The 19,640-nt window shown below is 44.7% G+C and overlaps 1 protein-coding gene across 1 annotated transcript in view; it reads left to right on the top strand.

Annotated features, from left to right (window-relative positions):
* Window positions 1–7,351: 7,351 nt before the first annotated feature.
* The window catches only part of LAMC3 (laminin subunit gamma 3), a 46,921-nt gene continuing 34,632 nt past the window's right edge, over window positions 7,352–19,640 (top strand). Inside the window, exons 1-3 of the mRNA XM_087707632.1 lie at window positions 7,352–7,739; window positions 15,139–15,443; window positions 16,108–16,238. Of these exons, the coding sequence (XP_087563758.1) occupies window positions 7,352–7,739; window positions 15,139–15,443; window positions 16,108–16,238 (824 nt within the window). The remainder of the gene's footprint in view (window positions 7,740–15,138; window positions 15,444–16,107; window positions 16,239–19,640) is intronic.

Below are 19,640 nucleotides of genomic sequence, written 5' to 3' on the forward strand. Positions count from 1 at the left end.
AAAAGATCCTTGCACCCCTAACCCTTTAGAAAAAAAACCTAGGGGTGTTCAAACTTGACAGCTTTAAGACTTGTGGACTTCAACTCCCAGAATTCCTCCTCTCGCTCTTCATCTTGACGATGTGCGGACGGGCGGGGGGGAGGGAGCTGGAACCGGTTCTAAACAGCACTGTGGATTTGTGGATCCTCTTCTACAGAAGAAGTTAGAACTGGCAGGAACCCACCCCTGATTTGATCTTTCTCTTCTCCTTCTGAATCAGATGCCGGCTTTGCAACTGGTTCTCGCCATTTTATCCAAGATAACATTTATATTCTCTGCTCTCTAAAACGTTGGTGTCCTTCGGTTTTAGAGGCACAAGTAGCAATTTCAAACATCTTAAATTCCCATCTTGAACCAAACGACTTTTTTTAGATAAAGCACCTGTTATTGATCAGTGTTTTATTTTGCCATTATGTAAAGTTTATATGCCAGTTTGCCGTGTCCTGGGCTTAAAAATCGATAGCAGAAAACGACCTTGCTTGGAAAACGATCAGGTGGGTTGCCGTAACTATAGCATGCGATGGGCAAAATATAAAACTCAAACCGGAAAAAGAAAAAGGAAATTTAAAAAATGTGGAGGATAAATTCAGCCATCTTTCACCAACCTGGTGCTTCCAAAGTTAAAAGAAGCAAGAGGGGGGACATGGGGACATGGTGGCTCAGTGGCTAAGACGCTGAGAACTAAGGAGAGATTTCCTGACTGAGAATAACGGCTTTTGCCTCTCTAGAAATTGTGGATTCTTAAAGAAGAGATTAGCCGCCCCTCTTTCGTCTGAAATGGGGTGGGGGGTCTGCTCCCTGAGCAGTGGGGGGCAGTGTTGGATTAGAAGACCTGCGAGGTCCCTTCCATCTCTGTTATTCTCTTATTCAAAGGCTTTGGAGACCATCTCCCATCTTCCCCAGCCACAAGCACGGAGGTGGCTGCTTTAATTAACTCTCTGTCAATGTGGCAGAGACAGGGGGGAAATAATCAGGCTAAGAAGTTTGACCTCTTTATAAAAATAAATGCCACTTCAAAGAAAGAGGCTGAACCGAAGGGAGCCCGTCGTTCCCTGTTTCTGATTAGAGGTAATTGCTTCATTTAACAGTTTTAGAACAGGAAGAAGGGAAACTTAATTTAAACTGGTGGAGACTGAAATCCCTTCAAACCGCTTTTGGATTATTTGAAAAAGGCCACTGAATATTTTCTGCAGCACTTTGAGTACAGGCTGTCCAATTCTTGATGCTTTTGCTTTCCAAATTCTGCTTTTTTTCAACTGTAAGAAAATCGTGCAGCAGGGAGAGACAAAAGAAAAATTGGAAATAAAACTATTTCGAGGAAGATGCAATCTAATATTTAGAAATGGCCAAGAAAATGGAGAGGAAACAAGATTTCTTTCTTTCTTTCCTCTCTCTCTTCCTCCATTCTTTCTCTCTTTTTCTCTTCCTTTCTTTATCTCTCCTGTTTTTCTCTTTTTTCCTCTTTCTTTTTCTTTCTCCCACTTCTTTTTCTCTCTTTTCCCCTTCCTTCCTTTCTTCTTCCCTCCCTCCCACTTTTTTTCTCTTTCTAGTCTCCTCCTCCTTTCTTCCCTTCTTTCTGTTTCTCTCTCTCGCTCTCCATTTCTTTCTTATTTTCTCTCTTCCTCTCTCTTTTTCCTCTTCCTCTTTCTTTCTCCTCACTCCCTCTTGTTAATTAACTTTTTTTAAATTTGCAAAGACCATTTGGAGTCCTATCTGGCACGGTGAGAGCCTGTGAACGCATCAGCAACGTCCCAAGTTAAAATCATCCAGAACTCCCGTTTCCAACCCACGTATGAATGGGCTCCATGGCATTTCTTCACATCACTTTTTTTTTAAGAGGAAAATTCAGGATCAGCCGTAGCATGGAGGATCTGGGCAATAAAAAGACCCAGAAGTGTAAAGACTCCTCTTGAAAACCAGAAGAAGCGGAGATGTTGGGGTGTGATCGTAGTAGATCAAACACATTAGCCCTCTCCAATTAAGTCCCAGAACAACCCATGCAAATTTTCCCCAGTCTGGGAAATCCCCCGATTCTATTCCAGCTGTCAAAATACAGATCAATAGATGTTAACGAGGCTTTGAAACATGACAAGTGCTAGGAGTGAGGGGGGGGGTTGCAGGCGTTCAAAGACCCTTCATAATTCATGGTGATTCCGCCATGCCTTCCTTCCCCCTCTGGTCCTTTTGGAAGAGGAGGGGGCCTGTGTGTGATGAACATACCCATAAACAGAGAGAGGGAAGCTTAAATTATAGATGAGGGTGAAGTTTCAGGAACCCTTGGTGGGTGTTTGGACAGGCAAACGAGCAGAAATAAATGGTGGGTGTGAGAGAGAGAGAGAGAGATTTTAGTTTTTCGTTTGTAGATGGAGAAGGTAGGCAAAACGCAACCCTCCAGAATCTCAGAGTACAGAATAACAGAGTTGCAGTGGACCTTGGAGGTCTTCTAATCCAACTTCCTGCTCAAGCAGGAGGACCTCTACAATTTAAGACAAATGGCTGCCCAAACCACTCTTCAAAACCTCCAGGGTTCTGGAGGGAAGCTGTTCCACTGGTTAATTCTTCTAACTGTCAGGAAATCCCTCCTCCTCTCTCCTTGATTAGTTTCCATCCCTTGCTTCTTGTCTTGCCTTCTGGTGTCTTGGAAAATAAGTTGACGATCTCTTCTCTGTGACGGCACCTAAATATTGGTAGATGTTATCATGTCACCCCTAATTCTTCTCTTCATAAGAGTAAACCTAGCTCTCTCAACTGTTCATCATAGGGTTTAGACTCCAGACCCCTAATCACCTCTGTTGCTCTCCTTGCTAGACTAGGCATACCCACTTCTCACAACTGTTCATTCCACAATCCCCAGCTTGTAAGTAAACCTCATAAAGACAGACCAGCTGAACAAAGCACCAAACTGTCTTTCTAGGTTGGATCACCAAGCTTGCAGGAACAGCCAACACTCCGAAAGATAGGTTTTAAGATACAGATGGATCTTGACAGAATTGAACATTGGGCGCTACCTAACAATCTTACAGTGGAGAGGAGGCCCCTGTCTCACCATTAAAAGCCGGGAATTATTTAGGGATAAACAGGAGTTGGCTTGGAGATCTCAACATTTGAATTAGTCATGATGGCAGTCTTCCAATATCTCAGGGGCTGCCCCAAAGAAGAGGGAGTCAAACTATTCCCCAAAGCACCTGAGGGCAGGAGAAGAAGCAATGGGTGGAAATTAATCAAGGAGAGGAGCAACCAAAAACTAAGGAGAAATTTCCTGACAGTGAGAACAATTCACCAGTGGAACAGCTGGCCTCCAGAAGTTGTGAATTCTCCAACACTGGAAGTTTTTAAGAGGAGGTTGGATAGCCATTTGTCTGGATCCCTCCTTGATCAGCTTCCACCTGTTGCTTCTTGTCCTACCCTCGGGTGCTTTACAGACTGTTGAACCCCACTTTTTCTGTAACAGCCCCCCAAATATTGGAGGTGTTGGAAACTGTTTCAGGCATCTCCAACTGGCTGCCCAGGGAGCCGCAGATCTAACCCCTCCCCCCCCCGGTTTGCAAAAAAAAAGACCCCGCATCTTAGTTGAAGCAAGTTGTAGCATTTTGCAGCATCCACTGTTATCTTTCCTTAATCCAGTAATAAATGCCCGAGTGCAGAAGGCAATCAGTTTCCATCAAAAGAGTCATCGCAGCCGCCAGCCATAGCAACAGAACATGATCAAAGCACATTGACATACACGGAACAACATTTCTCTAGGAAGTCAGAGCACAGGAATAATTAACAAAGATGTACATGTCATGTTCCTTTTCCCTCCGCCCCCAAATTCATGCTAGATTTTTCTGAATTACAGTATTAGATCTTAAAGGGTTTTTTAAAAAATGAAATTAGAGAAGTTTTGCCAGTAGAAAATGTACTGTATCAGTTTGAGAGGCAGCAAGAGGAAAGCTGGCCTGCTTCTATGGAGAGCCTCTCCTGAGCAATGAACTCAACTTACCTGTGAGTAAGTTCCAAGAAGGATGAGAAAGGAGACACTGAAGCCGGCACCTGTTGAGGCTCTTCAAGTTGTCTTCAGGTTGCCAAGAAGGACAACAAAGGATTCCAGGTTCCAGGTAGAATCTACCTTTCCTTGAAGCTTCCACCCATCGCTTCTTGACTTTCGACATTCCTAAGAAAAGGGCTTTGGGGAACTGAGACGTTGGCAAATATATTAGTGTTGACTGAGCCAACATAGAACATAGAATAATAGGGCTAGAATTGTACCTTGGGGGTCTTCTTGTCCAACCCCCTGCCTTCTGTGAGCTTCTCCAAATACTTCTGCTTTGATCTAGAACAAGGAATCCTAAGGCTGGAAGGGACCTTGGAGGTCTTCTAGTCCAACCCCTGCTCAAGCAGGAGGCTCTGTCCAGGCGAATGGTTTTCCATCCTCTTCTTGAAACCCTCCAGTGATGGAGCACCCACAACTTGTAGAGGGAGCCGTTCCTTCTCCATCATAATTTGCCTCCCGGTGGTGGATGAGCAGTGGGTCCAAAGTCATGGAAGGAGGCTGACCACCGTCTCCAACATCAACAGACAACCAAGAAATAAATCATTGTACCCTGCAAATATGTCAGAAACCAAAAGACCGTTTGGAAGAGAAGGGAGCGGGGTAATAAACACGGAAGCAGGAAAACTTTGGCATCAATTTTTGACCGAGGTTGAATAAGGCCACTTTGCTTCTTCTGGGTGTGACTCATGTCATCCCTTCGAGGTGTCCTTCCAGCCCATCAGCCATGCGCAATCCAGAGGTTCCTTCTGGCTGCTGGAACAGCTGGAAGACGCCTTGAGGCGACGACCAAAACAAACTGACTGCTTTTGTTTTCAGAGGCAACAAAAGCATAATTGTTCCACGCAACAACAGCTTTTTGCATCACATGAAACCTCATCAAAGATTCAACATTTAAACCTTTTCAAATCTTTCTAAAAGCGCGGTTTATGTTCTCTGGAGTCTAGGGAATGTTGGTATGTTAAAAAGCGCATTGATCTTGGGGGGGAAAAAAGGGATGAAGCCATTTGATTTCTAAACATTTGAACACTCTCTCGCCTGTTCTGGCAAAACTTTAGAATCATAGGGCTGGAAGGGACCTCGGAGGTCTTCTAGTCCAACCCCCTGCTCAAGGCAAGAGTCTCACATCATCCCAACCAAATGGTTGTCCAGGTTATTTTTTAGAACCTCTAGTGATGGAGCACCAACAAGGCAAGCTATGCCGCTGATTGATTGTTCTCACTGTCAGAAAATTTGCTGTTCTCAACTTACAACCATTCATTTAATGACCATTCAAAGTTACAAGGGCACTGAAAAAAAAGCAACAGGACCAGTTTTCACATTGCAGCCTTTGCCGCATCCCCATGGTCATGTGATCAGAATTCAGATGCTTGGCAACTGGCATGTACTTATGACAGTTGCAGTGTCCCGGAGTCATGTGACCTGTGACCTTCTGACAAGCAAAGTCAGTGGGGAAACCAGATTCACTGAAAATGGTGTTCCTCACTTAACAACGGCAGTGATTCACTTAATAACTGTGGCAAGGAAGTTCAGAAAATGGGGCAAAACTCACTTAACAACTGTTTCATTTAGTGACAGAAACTTTTTGCTCAATCGTGGTCGTACAGGGTTACCTGTACGGTGAAATCTAACTTACCGGAAAGGTCAATTAGAAAGAATCCAATATAGCAATCTTTCGTGAGTGAGAAAGAATCCAATATAGCATTAATAGGCTAACGATGGACTAGTTTTTATTTTAAGACGACACAATAGCCAATTTCTATTGAACGAAGGGCTACAGGTTGTTCACAACCATTCTAGCTGATAGACTGAAAATGGTTTTGCAGGAATTTGTTCTTGAGGATGGATGTAATATTTTCCTAAAAGGTAGTTAGAGGGTAATGTTAGACATATGTTACACATTCTAGAATATTTGGAGAGACATCATGAAAAACAAACCACATTGATTTTCTTACAGACCGAGAAGCCCTTTGACAATTTGAATTGGGGTTTCACGTCTGCAATTTTGGAAGATATCAATTTTGGAGAGGCCTGTATAAAATGGTAAGATCGATTTAGACTTGACAGAAAGCACAAAAGGAAACCCCCACATCATTAATGGAGATTTAACCACCAAACTTTGTAAGATACAGAAAGGAACAAGACAAGGATGTTCACACTGTCTCATTTCTTGTTTATTTTCGTTCTTGAAATACTAAATAGACATATAAGACAAGAAAAAAGAAGATTGTGGGAGTAAAGTTTTTATTTTTTAAAGAGCCATAGATTTTGCAAATGACTTGTTGATTCTGGAAGGTGCTTTAAAGGGAATTGAAACATCAATGGGGAAACTCAAATAATTTGGTGGGTTAGCCATTTTTTAAACTAACAAACAGAAGATGAAGATGTTAACAAAAAACATGAAGCTGGATGCTCAAACAGAACTGATGAATAAAATGGGTTTTGAAGTTCAGAAGAAAATAAAATTTCTAGGTATCACTAGAAATTGGGATTCATGTGTAATATTTCAGTCCTTCGGATCAACTCATCCCAAATCTTTGAAGCAGGGGGCAAAACGGAAAGGAATGGAACGGAATAGAATATGAATTAAAAACAGAACAGAAGAGAATGTGTTAAATGCAAAGTTAGACCATGGAAAAATGTCTGGAGCATTTCTTCCCCTTCACAGGAAGCCTGGAAAAAAGTTGAGGCTGGGAGAGGAAGCCTTTCAACCTGACAATTTGCAGCTGTCCGATGATTCCAGGAAGCGCCAACCTTGATGTATCTGCACCCAGCATCAGTCCTCAGCCATCCCAATCCCACAAATGCAGATTTGGTCTTTTCCCCTTGCTGTTGTTGCGTTTAAAAATGTCCCTCGGGCTCCAACTGTCGCAAGTCTTCTGGCGGGCTTAATTTGTGCATCCCTCTTGCCCGTGCGTCCGTCCGTCCGTCCCCTGTCCGTCCCAGATCTGTGCAAAGAAGTAAAAAGTAAGTTTTCTCACTACTTTTCCACCCAGCTAGAATAAATCCTTTCCGAAGGAGCTTATTGGTTCCCAAGGAGGAGAGGCTTTGATCGAAGGGGAGGCCATTCCTGATTCCGTCCACAAGATGGAAGTGAGTGGGAGAGACGGAGAGAAAGATTCCCACAGCTGGAAATGTGTTTTTCCCTGTCCTCCGTGAAGGAGGTGGAGGAGGAGGAGGAGGAGGAGGAGGAGGAGGAGGAGGAGGAGGAGAGAAGGGAGAGCTGAAGAGGCTGGGACTGTGCAAACAAGAAGATCACAGAGATCCTCCTCCAGACCCATCATGGCACAGCTGCTGCTGCGGCTGCTGCTCCTTCCTTCCCTGGCTTTTCTCGCCTCCTTCCACCCGGCCACAGGAGCCATGGACGTCTGCTACAACTCCCAGGGCCATGCCCAGCGTTGCATGCCCATCTTCGAGAATGCAGCCTTCGGCCGCCAGGCGCAGGCCTCCAACACGTGCGGCTGCCCCCCCGAAACCTACTGCTTGCAGATGGGCACGCGGGAATCCAGCACCCTGTGCCACCACTGCGATTCGGACGACCCCCTGGCGCACCACAACGCCTCTTACCTGACCGACTTCCACAGCCAGGAAGAGCCGACTTGGTGGCAAAGCCAGTCCATGGCCTTTGGGGTTCAGCACCCCACCTCCGTCAACATTACTCTGCACTTGGGTGAGTAGGTGGGGCGTTGGGGGAAGGGGAAGCTTGCCGTCTCAAGGACACCCGGTGGCCCAAGGTGTCCGTCCGTTGTGCTCTCTGGGGGTCTCTCTGTGAGAAAGATCTGAAGGAGGCAGAGGGCAGGTTTCAGATTGACGTCTTTCACGAGAAGCGTTGGGTTTTTTTTCCCCCCGACTGGCAGGGGATGAAGGGAACTGTCGCTTTTTAATGAAATGGGCTCACCTGAAAAGGTGCTTCCAGGCTCCTCCTCTTTTGTGGCTTCCTTAGATCAACGTTTGTCAAACTTGGCAACTTTACGATGAATGAACTTCAAGTCCCAGAATTCCCCCAGCCACCAGCAGACTTTGAACAGATGGACACGGATGGGGCTTCCTAGCTGGGTAAAAAAACGCCCTCTGAAAGGTGAATGGATGGTAATGAATAAGGGATGAGCACTGAGGACGTTGTCTAGTTGTGTCACGAAAGGAAACGTCTACCAGGCAACAACCACGCTCAGAGTTGTAAATAGCCACATCCACCAGCACTGATGACGTTACCTAGTTAGGTCAGGAAACGTCTTAAAGAAAACAAGCTCAGAGCTATTGTACATAAACAGGGAGCGAGCCCCACACCTCAGGGGCACTGATGACGTTACCTAGTTAGGTCATGAAACGTCTGCAAGGAAAGAACCAAGGAATCCACCGTTCAGCCCTGAGCTACCGTTATTCTTTTTGATGGGGACAATTCTTTATTTCAGACCGCATGTTACTAAACAAGTGTTAAGTGAATTTTGCCCCATTTAACGACTTTTCTTGCCACAGTTCTTAAGGGAGTTAGTGCGATTTTTAAGTTAGTAATTTAAAGTTAGTAACAATTGTTAAGTGAATCCAGCTTCCCCTTTGACTTTGCTTGTCAGAAGGTCGCAAAAGGGGATCACGTGACCCCCGGGCCGTCATAAATATGAGACAGTTGCCAAGGGTCTGAATTTTAATCACCTGATCATGGGGATGCTGCAACGGTCGTAAATGTGGAAAACGGTCATAAGTCACTTTTTTCAGTGTCGTTGTAATTTTGAATGGGCACTAAGTGAACGCTGTAAGCCAAAAACTACCGGGGATTAAAAATGCCCCCTTTCAATTCAATTCCAGTGTCTTGTTTAAGCCGTGTTTTGCAGGGGGAAAAACACGGTTGAAGCACTTTTTTTCTACTGCTAACCCTTCCATTCCTTTTTTTATAAAGTACTTTTATAAGGTACAGCCTGCTCCTTTGCTGGCAGAATCCTCTGGATCTTTGGGCAGGGAGTTGGACTAGATGACCTACAAGGCCCCCTCCAACTCTGTCAATCTGTTTCTATCTTTCCTGCTTTCCAAAACTCCCAGGGCAGGGAGGACCCAGATTGTTGTTGGGGGCAATATATGCTGACTCTGTAAACCGCTTAGAGAGGGCTGAAAGCCCTATGAAGCGGTATATGTCTAACTGCTATTGCTATTGCTAAATCTCATTGATCTACTCCCTCTTCCCCTCTTCTTCTGATTGTCAAATCTTCTCCAAGAAGTGGGGGAAAAAACAAAACAAACAACTAATAAGTAGCACCCAAATTGGCTTCTTGGTCGAATCTCCAAAATGGACTTCATGGTCTGCAGCTCTGGATTATTCCAGACCTCCTTGGTGGATCCCATTGGCCAAAGATGATGAGATGTTCAAAGGAGGATCCTAAGTTCCAACGGAAACAAGGAGTTTTGGGATTCAGAAAGGAGACAATTGAGGTTCTCTCTCAACATAGAAGGTTGAGTAATAGTTGCAAAGGACCTTGGAGGTCTTCTAGTCTAACCCCCTGCTCAAACAGGAGATCTTACACCGTTCCAGACAACTGGCTGTCCAGGCTCTTCTCCAAAACCTCCAGGGATGGAGCATCCACAACATCTGAAGGCGAGGTATTCTATGGTTGACTGTTCTGAAAAAATTGCTCCTTAGTTCCAGGTTGGTCCTCTCCTTGATTAGTTTCCATCATCAACCATTCATCATACAGTTTAGCTTCCAGCCTCCTAATCTTCTATTTTCTCCTCTTTCTCTTTCTCTCATTCCCATACTCTCTCTTCTGTCTCCTCTCTGTCTCCTGTCTCCCCCCTCTCCCTCTTGCTCTCTCTCTTACTCTCTCTCTCTCCCATACTTTCTCCTCTCTCTATTCTCTCTCTTGCTCTGTCATACTCTCTCTCATACACTCTCTCTATATTCTTGCTCTATTACTCTCTCTCTCTCTCTCTCCCATACTCTTTCCTCCTCTCCCTCCCTCTTTCTCTCTTTCAAAAGAGAATCTTTCTCCAAGGGAGCCTGTTGTTTTCTCAGCCTCCTGTGACTTTGCCAACATCTGTTCCAAATTGAGAGAACTTCCTGCTTACGATGAAAAACCAGACAGAGGTTGCTGAGATCGGGGTCCAGATTCTTACACTTCCACTCTCTTGGCCTCCTCTTGGACCTCCTGGGAGGACGCTGCATCGCTTAGCCGTGACCTGGTGAGACCTTGGAGATTTTTCTGGAACAACCAAAATGAAAACTGTCAGGCTGGAGCAACGTGGGAGTTATGAAGGCTGGCTGTTGGATCAAGGCTGAGTTGGTGGTGGCTTCCTACAGGCCGAGCCAGCAGGTCCTTCGTCTTTCAGTGGCTCTTATTGCTGACTGAGTCCCTTCCTGAAGGGTAACCGGTTTTTAGGAACGTTGACCTCTGGAAATCTCTGCTTCATTAAGGAGCACAAATAGCTGAAGATGCCTCAGATCTTCATTTCGAAAGCTCACTGGAGACCAGTCTGGGGCTTCAGATAAGACTCATCTCCCCACTTCTACAACCCACAGCTTAGGCCTGTACCAGAAAAGGTAGGGAAGGAAGGAAAGAAGGAAGGAAGGAAGGAAGGAAGGAAGGAAGGAAGGAAGGAAGGAAGGAAGGAAGGAAGGAAGGAAGGAAGGAAGGAAGGAAGGAAGGAAGGAAGGAGAATATTAGGGAATTAGTGCAACCCCGAGCTACTTTTCTGTGAATTTGAGCTTCTAACTCCCCCTCCTCTTCTCCTTGTTTTTTCTTTTCATAGCCTTCTCCTCCTCTTCTCCTTTTTCATCTTCTCCTCCTCTTCTCCATCTTCTTCCTTCTCTCCTTCTCCTTCCTTTTCATCTCCTCCTCCTCTCCAGAAACATTGGCAAACCTCTGTCTTTTCCCTTCATCCCCTCTTCCCTGCATCCCACAATAATGGTTGAAAAAAATAGTTGTTGGGTGCCACCTTGGTGAAAACCAGAAAGCCCTTCCTTCCTTCCTTCCTTCCTTCCTTCCTTCCTTCCTTCCTTCCTTCCTTCCTTCCTTCCTTCCTTCCTTCCTTCCTTCTTTCCCATAGCATATTACCCTCCCTCTCCTCCTTCCTTCCTTCCTTCTTTCCTTCTCTTCTTCTCATCCATGGCAGATGCTGACATTCCCCCCTTGCCAGAATTGTTGGGTAGCTCCCCACACTGAGCCCTGCAGCCCTTTTGCGTCAGCCCCTCCCCTGCAGACAGTCTTCATATGGGTGCAATTAAGGCTTGTTTTAATCTTGCTTAAGAATAACTGCAATTTTTCCATAATCGTTCAGTGTCCTTAGCGCCTCGCCCGACAGCTAATTGTGCTGTGTTGGACGTCATGCATGATGTTGCTCTTCACGGAGGGAGTCTTTCCTGAAATAATAAAGAAGAAGAAGAAGAAGAAGAAGAAGAAGAAGAAGAAGAAGAGGAGGAGGAGGAGGAGGAGGAGGAGGAGGAGGAGGAGGAGGAGGAGGAGGAGGAGGAGGAGGAGGAGGAAGAAGAAGAAGAAGTAGTGATGATGCCTTGAGGCTGGTTTTAAAAGAAGGCAAACCAAACTCAGATTAAATGTCCCCTTTCTAAAAAAAGAACCCAATCTGCTTCTGATTAGCGTTATTAAAGCAGGCACAGCTGGGTGTAACATTGCAGTGAACAATGGCTTCTTTTAACCATGGTTTGTAGACCAGGCCCCCATGGCTTTCATTAACTCATGAACAATCATTTGCTCACCACAATTGTTAAGTTGCAGAACAAAAAAATAACTGAAAATTAACTAAAAATTACCTGAAAAGCCCTGGGAACAGGAGATCACTTTTAAAGTAACTTGTGAACATAATTCCTTTTTTTTAGCAGATTTCCCCCCCCCCCCCTTCTACAACACCTTACAGTCATTACATCAACATTGTTATGTCATCATACCTGTACATGTATATAATATTTCACTTCTATATTTACACAGTTCTATATATATTTATATATATTGTTTTTTGGCTTAATTAATTTTATTCCTGTTTTGCAGCCATTTGTACCAATTGTTCCAAATTTCATAATATTCCGACTCTTCTTTATCTTTGAATTTCACTGTTAATTTGTCCATCTCTGCACAATCCAAAGTTTTTTTTTATCACTAATTCATCCGAGGGGGGGGGGTATTATTTTGTTTCAAGCATTGGGTAAATCCTATTCTAGCTGTAGTTAGCAGATGTGTTAATATGTACTTAATTTTCTTTGTATATTTCCCTTTGATTACTCCCAGTAGAAAGATTTCGGGTTTGTATTTTATCTGTTCTCCTGTAATTTCTTGCACCCATTTCCAAGTTTTTGTCCAACATTTTTGTGTTTCCGGGCAGGTCCACCATATGTGATAATAAGTCCCTTGTACTTTTTTACACTTCCAGCAGGTCGGCTTCATGTTTGGGTACATTTTAGCCAATCTTGTTGGTGATAAATGCCAACGATAAAACATTTTCTATATATTTTCTTTAAGTGCTGCTGATCAGTGTCAGTTTATAATTTGTGTTCCAAATTCTTTCCCAATTCACTAGATCTATGTTGTAACCAAAGCTTTTGGCCCACCCTATCATGCAACCTTTAACTTTTTCTTCTTCTAATGTTACTTCTAATAAATAATTGTAAATTTTCGTTATGAATGTATTTTCCGGGCCAGTTAAAATTTTATCTATTTGTTGTGATTCTGTGTATATTCCATATTCTTTTAGGTCTTTTTTGTATCTCGATTGTAGTTGGAGATATGGCCACCAATCTATATTTATATTCTGCTCCTTTAATTCTGGATTTGTTTTCAAATTCCCTTGGCTGCCAAAAATTTCACTGCATCGAACCATTTTCGATAGATCTCGTGTATTGGGATGTGTGATGGCTTCCATAGTGGAAAGTAGTTTCATGTAATGTTTTTCTCTAATTTTATTCCAGACCTGTATCAGTGCATCTCTAATATAGTGTCTGTGAAAGTATTTTTGTTTCTTTTTACCCTCTTCCCATAGGAAAAAAATGCCATCCCGTTTGCAAATCGTGGCCCTCTAATGTTAGCATTCTTTTATTTTTTAAATTTTTCCAGTCCCTGATCCATGTTAATGCCGCTGTTTTGTAAAAAAGCTCCCAGTCCGGGAGTCCCATCCCACCTCTGCTTAATTCTTAAGAAGACAGGTTAGAAAAATCTTGTTATGTCTTGCATTTGATTGTCTAATATTGTTAACACTGGTTTAGTTCATATGAACCCAGTTAACCTGTTTATGGCTTTAATTTGTTTTCCTGTTGATAGGAAGATTGTCATAAATCAACCAGACACATTGAATTTAGGAAACATACTTTGTCATGAAATTGCTTATCATCAGCATTAAAAATTGCCTCTAGTTTTGCAAACATGAAAAAAAAAAGTAGGTGATCTGATTTGTTTATATTATAACACAGGATAATGGAGTTGGAAGGGACCTTGGAGGTCTTCTAGTCCAACCCCCTGCTCAAGTAGGGGACCCTATACCATTCTGGACATATGGCAGTCAGATCTCTTCTCAAAATCCTCCAGTGTTGGAGCATTTTCAACATCTGGAGGCAAATTGTTCCACTGATTAATTGAATCCCATATATCTTCTCTCTTTCTTACACATTCTCTCTCTTCTCTCTCTTACTCTCTCTCTCCCATACTCTCTCTTCTCTCTCTCTCTCTATCTATCTATCTTCCTCTCCTCTCTCTTTATTTTCTCTCTCTTACTCTCTCTCTCCCCCATATTCTCTCTTCTGTCTCTCTCTTCTCTCTACCTATTCTCTCTATCTTACGCTCTCTGCCATACTATCTCTTCTCTCTTTCTTTTCTCTCTCTCTCTCTCCTCTCTCTCTATTTTCTCTCTCTCTCTTCCTTTCTCTCCCCCACACTCTCTCCTCTCCTCTCTCTTTCTCTTGCTGACCCTCCCTCCCTCCCCCCCTCTCTCTCACACACACACCCCAAAGCCAACAGCCACTTCTTCTTGCAAAATGGCCTTAATCTGCTTTAATCTGTTCTGGTTTTTCTTCCTACTCTTCCCTGGCCAGGAATGGCGGAGACCAGTTGCTGCAACAACAGACATTTTCTTTGGACGGGTTTCCTCTGTTTGTTGATCCGGAGGAGAAGACGGGGCAAAGCAATAAACATTACAGTTCAGATGGAAAAGATAGTGGTGGGAAAAGTAAATTTGCAGCTTGGTGTTTTTTTTTTATAGCCAGGAGGAGGTCGTGAGCTCAGCCTGTTGAGAAATTGTGTCCAAAAGAGAGACAGAGAGGCTGCCCTTAAAAACGGAAGAAGGAGGAGGCAATAAAAGTTGCTGGAATCTTTTGCTGGATCCACTTTCCCAGTTCTCTGCCATCTGAACTCTGCCAGATTTCCCAGAATGCTTTAGCAAAATGTTGCTAGGAATTCTGGGATCTGACATTCCAGCACATCATAAAGGTGTCAAAATCGGGGTGGGGGGAAACCTGTGCTGTTGCTTCTGCTGCTGTTGTAAACATTGCGAGGTGCTGTTTCTCTCACTGAAAGAAGGTTTGAAATACTTTTCAAATTTAAAAATCATCAACCAAACATTCATGCAGAATTGCCACCAATTTGGGAAAACATCTCAGAGGGGGGAATCAAACATTAGCATTACAAACCCCCGGGAGTGTGCACGAGTAGACAGAGCACACTCAAGCCCTGCAATCACAGAATGGAGCCGAGGTGGCACAGTGGTTAGAGCACAGCACTGCAGGCTACTTCAGGACACGGGGGGGGGCACGTGCGCAAGTGTAGGGGGGGACCACAGGGAGTCACGTGTGTGCATGCGCAGGGGGGATCCGCACAAGCATTGCATTGTGGGTGTGGGATCGTGGGTGTGCACTGTTGCGTGCACACTTTCAGCATGCAACGACAGAAAGGTGAGCCCTGACTGGTCTGGGGTCTCCTGCTTGAGGATGAGGTTGGCCTGGAAGCCCTGGAGAGTCCCTCCTGAGCCTATTATTCTGCCTTCTGTAACAACCTTTGAATGGAGGAACTTGAAAAGATTCTCGTCCTACTCCCTTGAATAATTTCCTTCCTGGACTTTAATGACGAATTCTCCTCTCCCCTCTTTAGGGAAGGCTTATGAAATCACCTACGTGAGGCTGAAATTCCACACCAGCCGCCCGGAGAGCTTCGCCATTTACAAAAGGAGCCGGGCCGAGGGGCCGTGGATCCCCTACCAGTTCTACAGTGCCTCTTGCCAGAAGACCTACGGGAAGGCGGAACGGCAGTTTCTGAGATCGGGAGAACACGAGCGAGTGGCCTTTTGCACGGATGAGTTCAGCGACATTTCTCCTCTCAGTGGGGGGAACGTGGCCTTTTCCACCTTAGAAGGCCGGCCCAGTGCCTACAGTTTTGACCAGAGTCCACTCCTCCAGGTAGTAAAACCTAGACAGGTAGAAGGGCCCTAATGGAATTCTTCCTGCCTTTTGCTTCCTTCCAACTCGCGTTGCATCCGAGGGAAAGGAATTTCTGAAGCATGATATATAGAGATGTACTCAGTATGAGTGTGAGCTGGCTGCTTTGGTGACTCCATCCAGCCACCTCCTTCTCTGTTGTCCCTTTCTTCTTCCCAGCATCTTTCCCAGCATGAGGCTCTTCTCTTCTCATTAGGTGGCCAAAGCATTTGAGTTTCCTCTTCAGGACCCATCCTTCTAAAGAGCAGTCAGGGTTGACCTCCTCTAGGACTGACCGGTTGGATGGCCTTGCAGTCCAAGGGACTCAATGCAGGAGTCTTCTTCTCCAGCACCAGAGTTCAAGGGCCTCCATTCTTTGGCCCTCAGCCTTCCTTATGGTCCAACCTTCACAGCCGTCTACTGCAACTGGGAAAACTCTAGTTTAGAAGCCTCCAAAACTCTTCTGTTGGTTTGGGAAAGACCTAATAAAAGACACAAAGAATTCATAATTCAATCATGGCCATCTCCAGTTTAAAGGCTCTTGGATAGTAGACTTGAAAATGGTTCTTCTTGATGTTCCTCAAGTCTTTTGCAAATGTCCGTTCCAGAGCAGTGAGTTGCATTCAGTATTTCTGTTATTCTGCAGGAATGGGTGACCTGTACCGATCTCTTGATCTCTTTGGATCGCCTTAACACCTTCGGGGATGACATCTTCAAAGACCCCAAAGTGCTCCAGTCTTACTATTACGCCATCTCAGACTTCTCCGTCGGGGGAAGGTAAGGTGAAACTTCATTAGAGGAGGCCCCCTGAGTACTTTTGGAGCGTGGGCACGAGGTAGCCTTCGCCAGTCGGAGGGAATATTGGCAACCCAGGCTCCCCTTTGGAGGCCTTCTGACTAGCAGCCTCAGTGGGGAAGCCACGTTCACTTAACAACCGGGCTACTAACAGAACCCCTGAAGTGATTTGCCAGGGGGGATGGCCGTTTAATAGCTGATCAGTAGTACTGTAAGGCTGTAAACCGAGATGGTGATGTGGGGATGAGTCAGCAGCAGGATTGCTTCCACTTTAAGAAGCTGTCTATATAAGGAGGCCATGTGGAGGCCTCTCTCTCTCTCTCCTCGTGTTCTACAATCTCCATTGTGTTATAGTTGAAGATTGATTGCTTGCCTAGGGTTTGCCTAATACCTGTACGTATGTGTGTATAACTCTTGCAGGTAAGCCGCTGCTTAAAAGACAAAACCTCTCTGCACTGTATTTTGCTCCTGGGGAGTCTCAAAATAGTAGTCATACTGTGCACACTCTGACATGATTCACTTAACAATGGTGGTAAGAGAGGTCATAAAATGGGACAACACTCACTTAACAAACGCCTCGCTTAGCAGCAGAAATTTTGGGCTCGATGGTGGCCGTCATTCCAGGCCTGCCTGTATGTGTAATCTAGAGTTGCTACCTTTTTTCTTTTGACGTAAGGTGGGTCGTCCTTTGATTAATTGATTTTCTTGGTGAGGCCACATGAACCGGGAGGGAATTTCTCTACATTTATCTTTTTCTCATTCGTGTTGAGAAGCCCTTGTTGTTTTTAACTCTATTAAATCTACCGTAGCATTTTTGTCTCCCACCTGAAACCTGAAATGCAGGAGCTTCTACCCCGGTTTTCATTCAAGTGCCCTTCGCGTAAAGATTATGTCTCCCTCATTTGAGGGATTGAAATTTTACGCGCCGTGCGTGTCGGAGGATAACGGAAATAATCCACCAGGGCCCGGTTAAATCATATTTAAGCAGAAACCTATTCAATAAAACGTATCTGGGAAGATGCTCCTTTAGCTGACAGTGAGGGAGACATTCTATCCCCAGATTTGATTAGGGAATAAGGCATTAAAATGTGATTAAAGTGCTATAATGCACAATTAAAGTCTATCTGAAACAACGTTTTAAACAATCACAGAAGTTCAGCCAAACGAAGGAAGTCTAGTTAGAGGAGACATCCAGACGTTTAAAACACCTTAACTTACAACTGTTCATTTAGTGACTGTTTGAAGTTACAACGGTGCTGAAAAAAGTGACTCAGTTTTTCACACTTAACGGCCGTTGCATCCTCAAAATCCAGGCACGTGGCAACTGGCCTGTATGTTTGACGGTCGCCGTATAGCAATAGCAATAGCAATAGTTAGACTTATATACCGCTTCATGGGGCTTTCAGCCCTCTCTAAGCGGTTTACAGAGTCAGCATATCGCCCCCAACAACAATCCGGGTCCTCATTTCACCCACCTCGGAAGGATGGAAGGCTGAGTCAACCCTGAGCCGGTGAGATTTGAACAGCCGAACTGCAGAACTGCAGTCAGCTGAAGTGGCTATCCCCAGGGTCATGGGTATCCCTTTTTCCGACCTTCCCAACCGGCCTCCAACAAGCAGAGTAAATGAGAATCACGGTTCTGTATAGGATAACGGAATTGGAAGGGACCTTGAAGGTCTTCTAGCCCAACCCCCAGCTTAGGCAGGAAACCCTACGCCACTTCAGAAAAATGGATATCCAACGTCTTCTTAAAAATTTCCAGTCTTGGAACATTCACAACTTCTGGAGGCAAATTGTTCCACTGATTAATTCTTCTCACTGTCATGAAATGTCTCCTTAATTCCAGGTAGCTTCTCTCCTTGATGAGTTTCCACCCATTGCTTCTTGTCCTGCCCTCGGGTGCTTTGGAGAATAGCTGGACCCCCTCTTCTTTGGGAGCAGCCCCTGAGACATTGGAAGGCTGCTATCATGCCCCTTCCCCCCCCCCCCCCGGTCCTTCTCTTCACTAGACCAGCCATGCCCGGTTCCTGCAACCGTTCTTTTATATGTTTTAGCCTCCAGTCCCCTAATCATCTTTCTTTGCTTACCATCTGCACAATTCCCTTAACAGCCTGCAGTGATTCACTTAACAACGGTGGCCATGAAATGGGGGAAAACTCACTTAGCAACTGTCTTGCTTAGCAGCAGAATTCTTGGGCTCGATTGCGATCGTACGCCGAGGGTTCCCTTGGGTGGAAATTGCAATTGCTTTTTTTCTCCACTAAGTTAATTATTTCCCCGCTAAGCCCCATCGTCTTCCCCATTCACAAAATTGATGAAACAGTAGCTATTTTTAATGAAAAGGGCTCCTTTTTATTTTTCATGAAAGGGACTCCTTGCCAGAGTCTTTTTTTAATATATTCCGTGGTTTGCTCCGCTTGGGAAAAGAGGATATATATTTTCTTTGGATTCTTAGGTGGTCTCGGCATGCCATGGGGGGCTTTAAATGAGGGGTGTGTTACACCTTGCAAATTGAATATGACGGACGCTTCCCCTTGGTGGAGCAGGGAGAAGAAAGGGGGATATTCCCCAGAGGTCTGCTCTGAGTATGTATGTATGTATGTATGTATGTATGTATGTATGTATGTGTATATATTTTCACTGCCTGTGGCTTAGCCAGAGTCCTGAATTGTGTGGAGAAAAGGAAAAAATATTTCCTATCAGATCCTAACCAGACCACCCTGGTTTTATTACTCAGTCATCTTAAACAGCTGGAACTTTTTAATCAGCTGGAAAGGCCAACAGCCTCTGGACCAAAGTAGGGGTCGCAGTGTTGTTCTGCAGAGAGGAGGCCACGCCATACAACTTGATTTGTGTTGCTGCCTCCAACTTTGCTGATTGTGTCTCCCGGATTAAGGGAGGACATTATGAAAGAGGACGCGTTGTAGAAATTGGGTGTGTGTGTCCATTGGCCTGAGGTTGAACCCAGGGAGGTAGTAACTAATGTGAGATGGAATGTTCTAGTTCTCCTACTCAGAGGTGTAGTGGTTGTAGTATAGCATGTTGGGATTATCTAAAGCTTCATAATGCTTTACAGCACTCTCTGGGCAGTTTACAGAGTCACAATCTTGACCCCCCCCAAAAAAAATAATAATAATAATCTGGGTCCTCATGTTATCGACTTTGGAAGGATGAGTCAACCTTGAGCTGGTCAAGGTCAAACTGCGGGCAGTGGAAAGAGTCAACGTGCAATACGGCATTCTAACCACTGTGCCACCATGGCTCAGATTAGATGGATGGATGGATGGATGGATGGATGGATGGATGGATGGATGGATGGATGGATGGATGGATGGATAGATAGATAGATAGATAGATAGATAGATAGATAGATAGACAGACAGA

Source organism: Thamnophis sirtalis, unplaced genomic scaffold, assembly GCF_051295495.1.
Source record: "Thamnophis sirtalis isolate CommonGarterSnake01/CBP01778 unplaced genomic scaffold, rThaSir2_p1.2 scaffold_2, whole genome shotgun sequence".
NCBI classification, from domain to species: domain Eukaryota; kingdom Metazoa; phylum Chordata; class Lepidosauria; order Squamata; family Natricidae; genus Thamnophis; species Thamnophis sirtalis.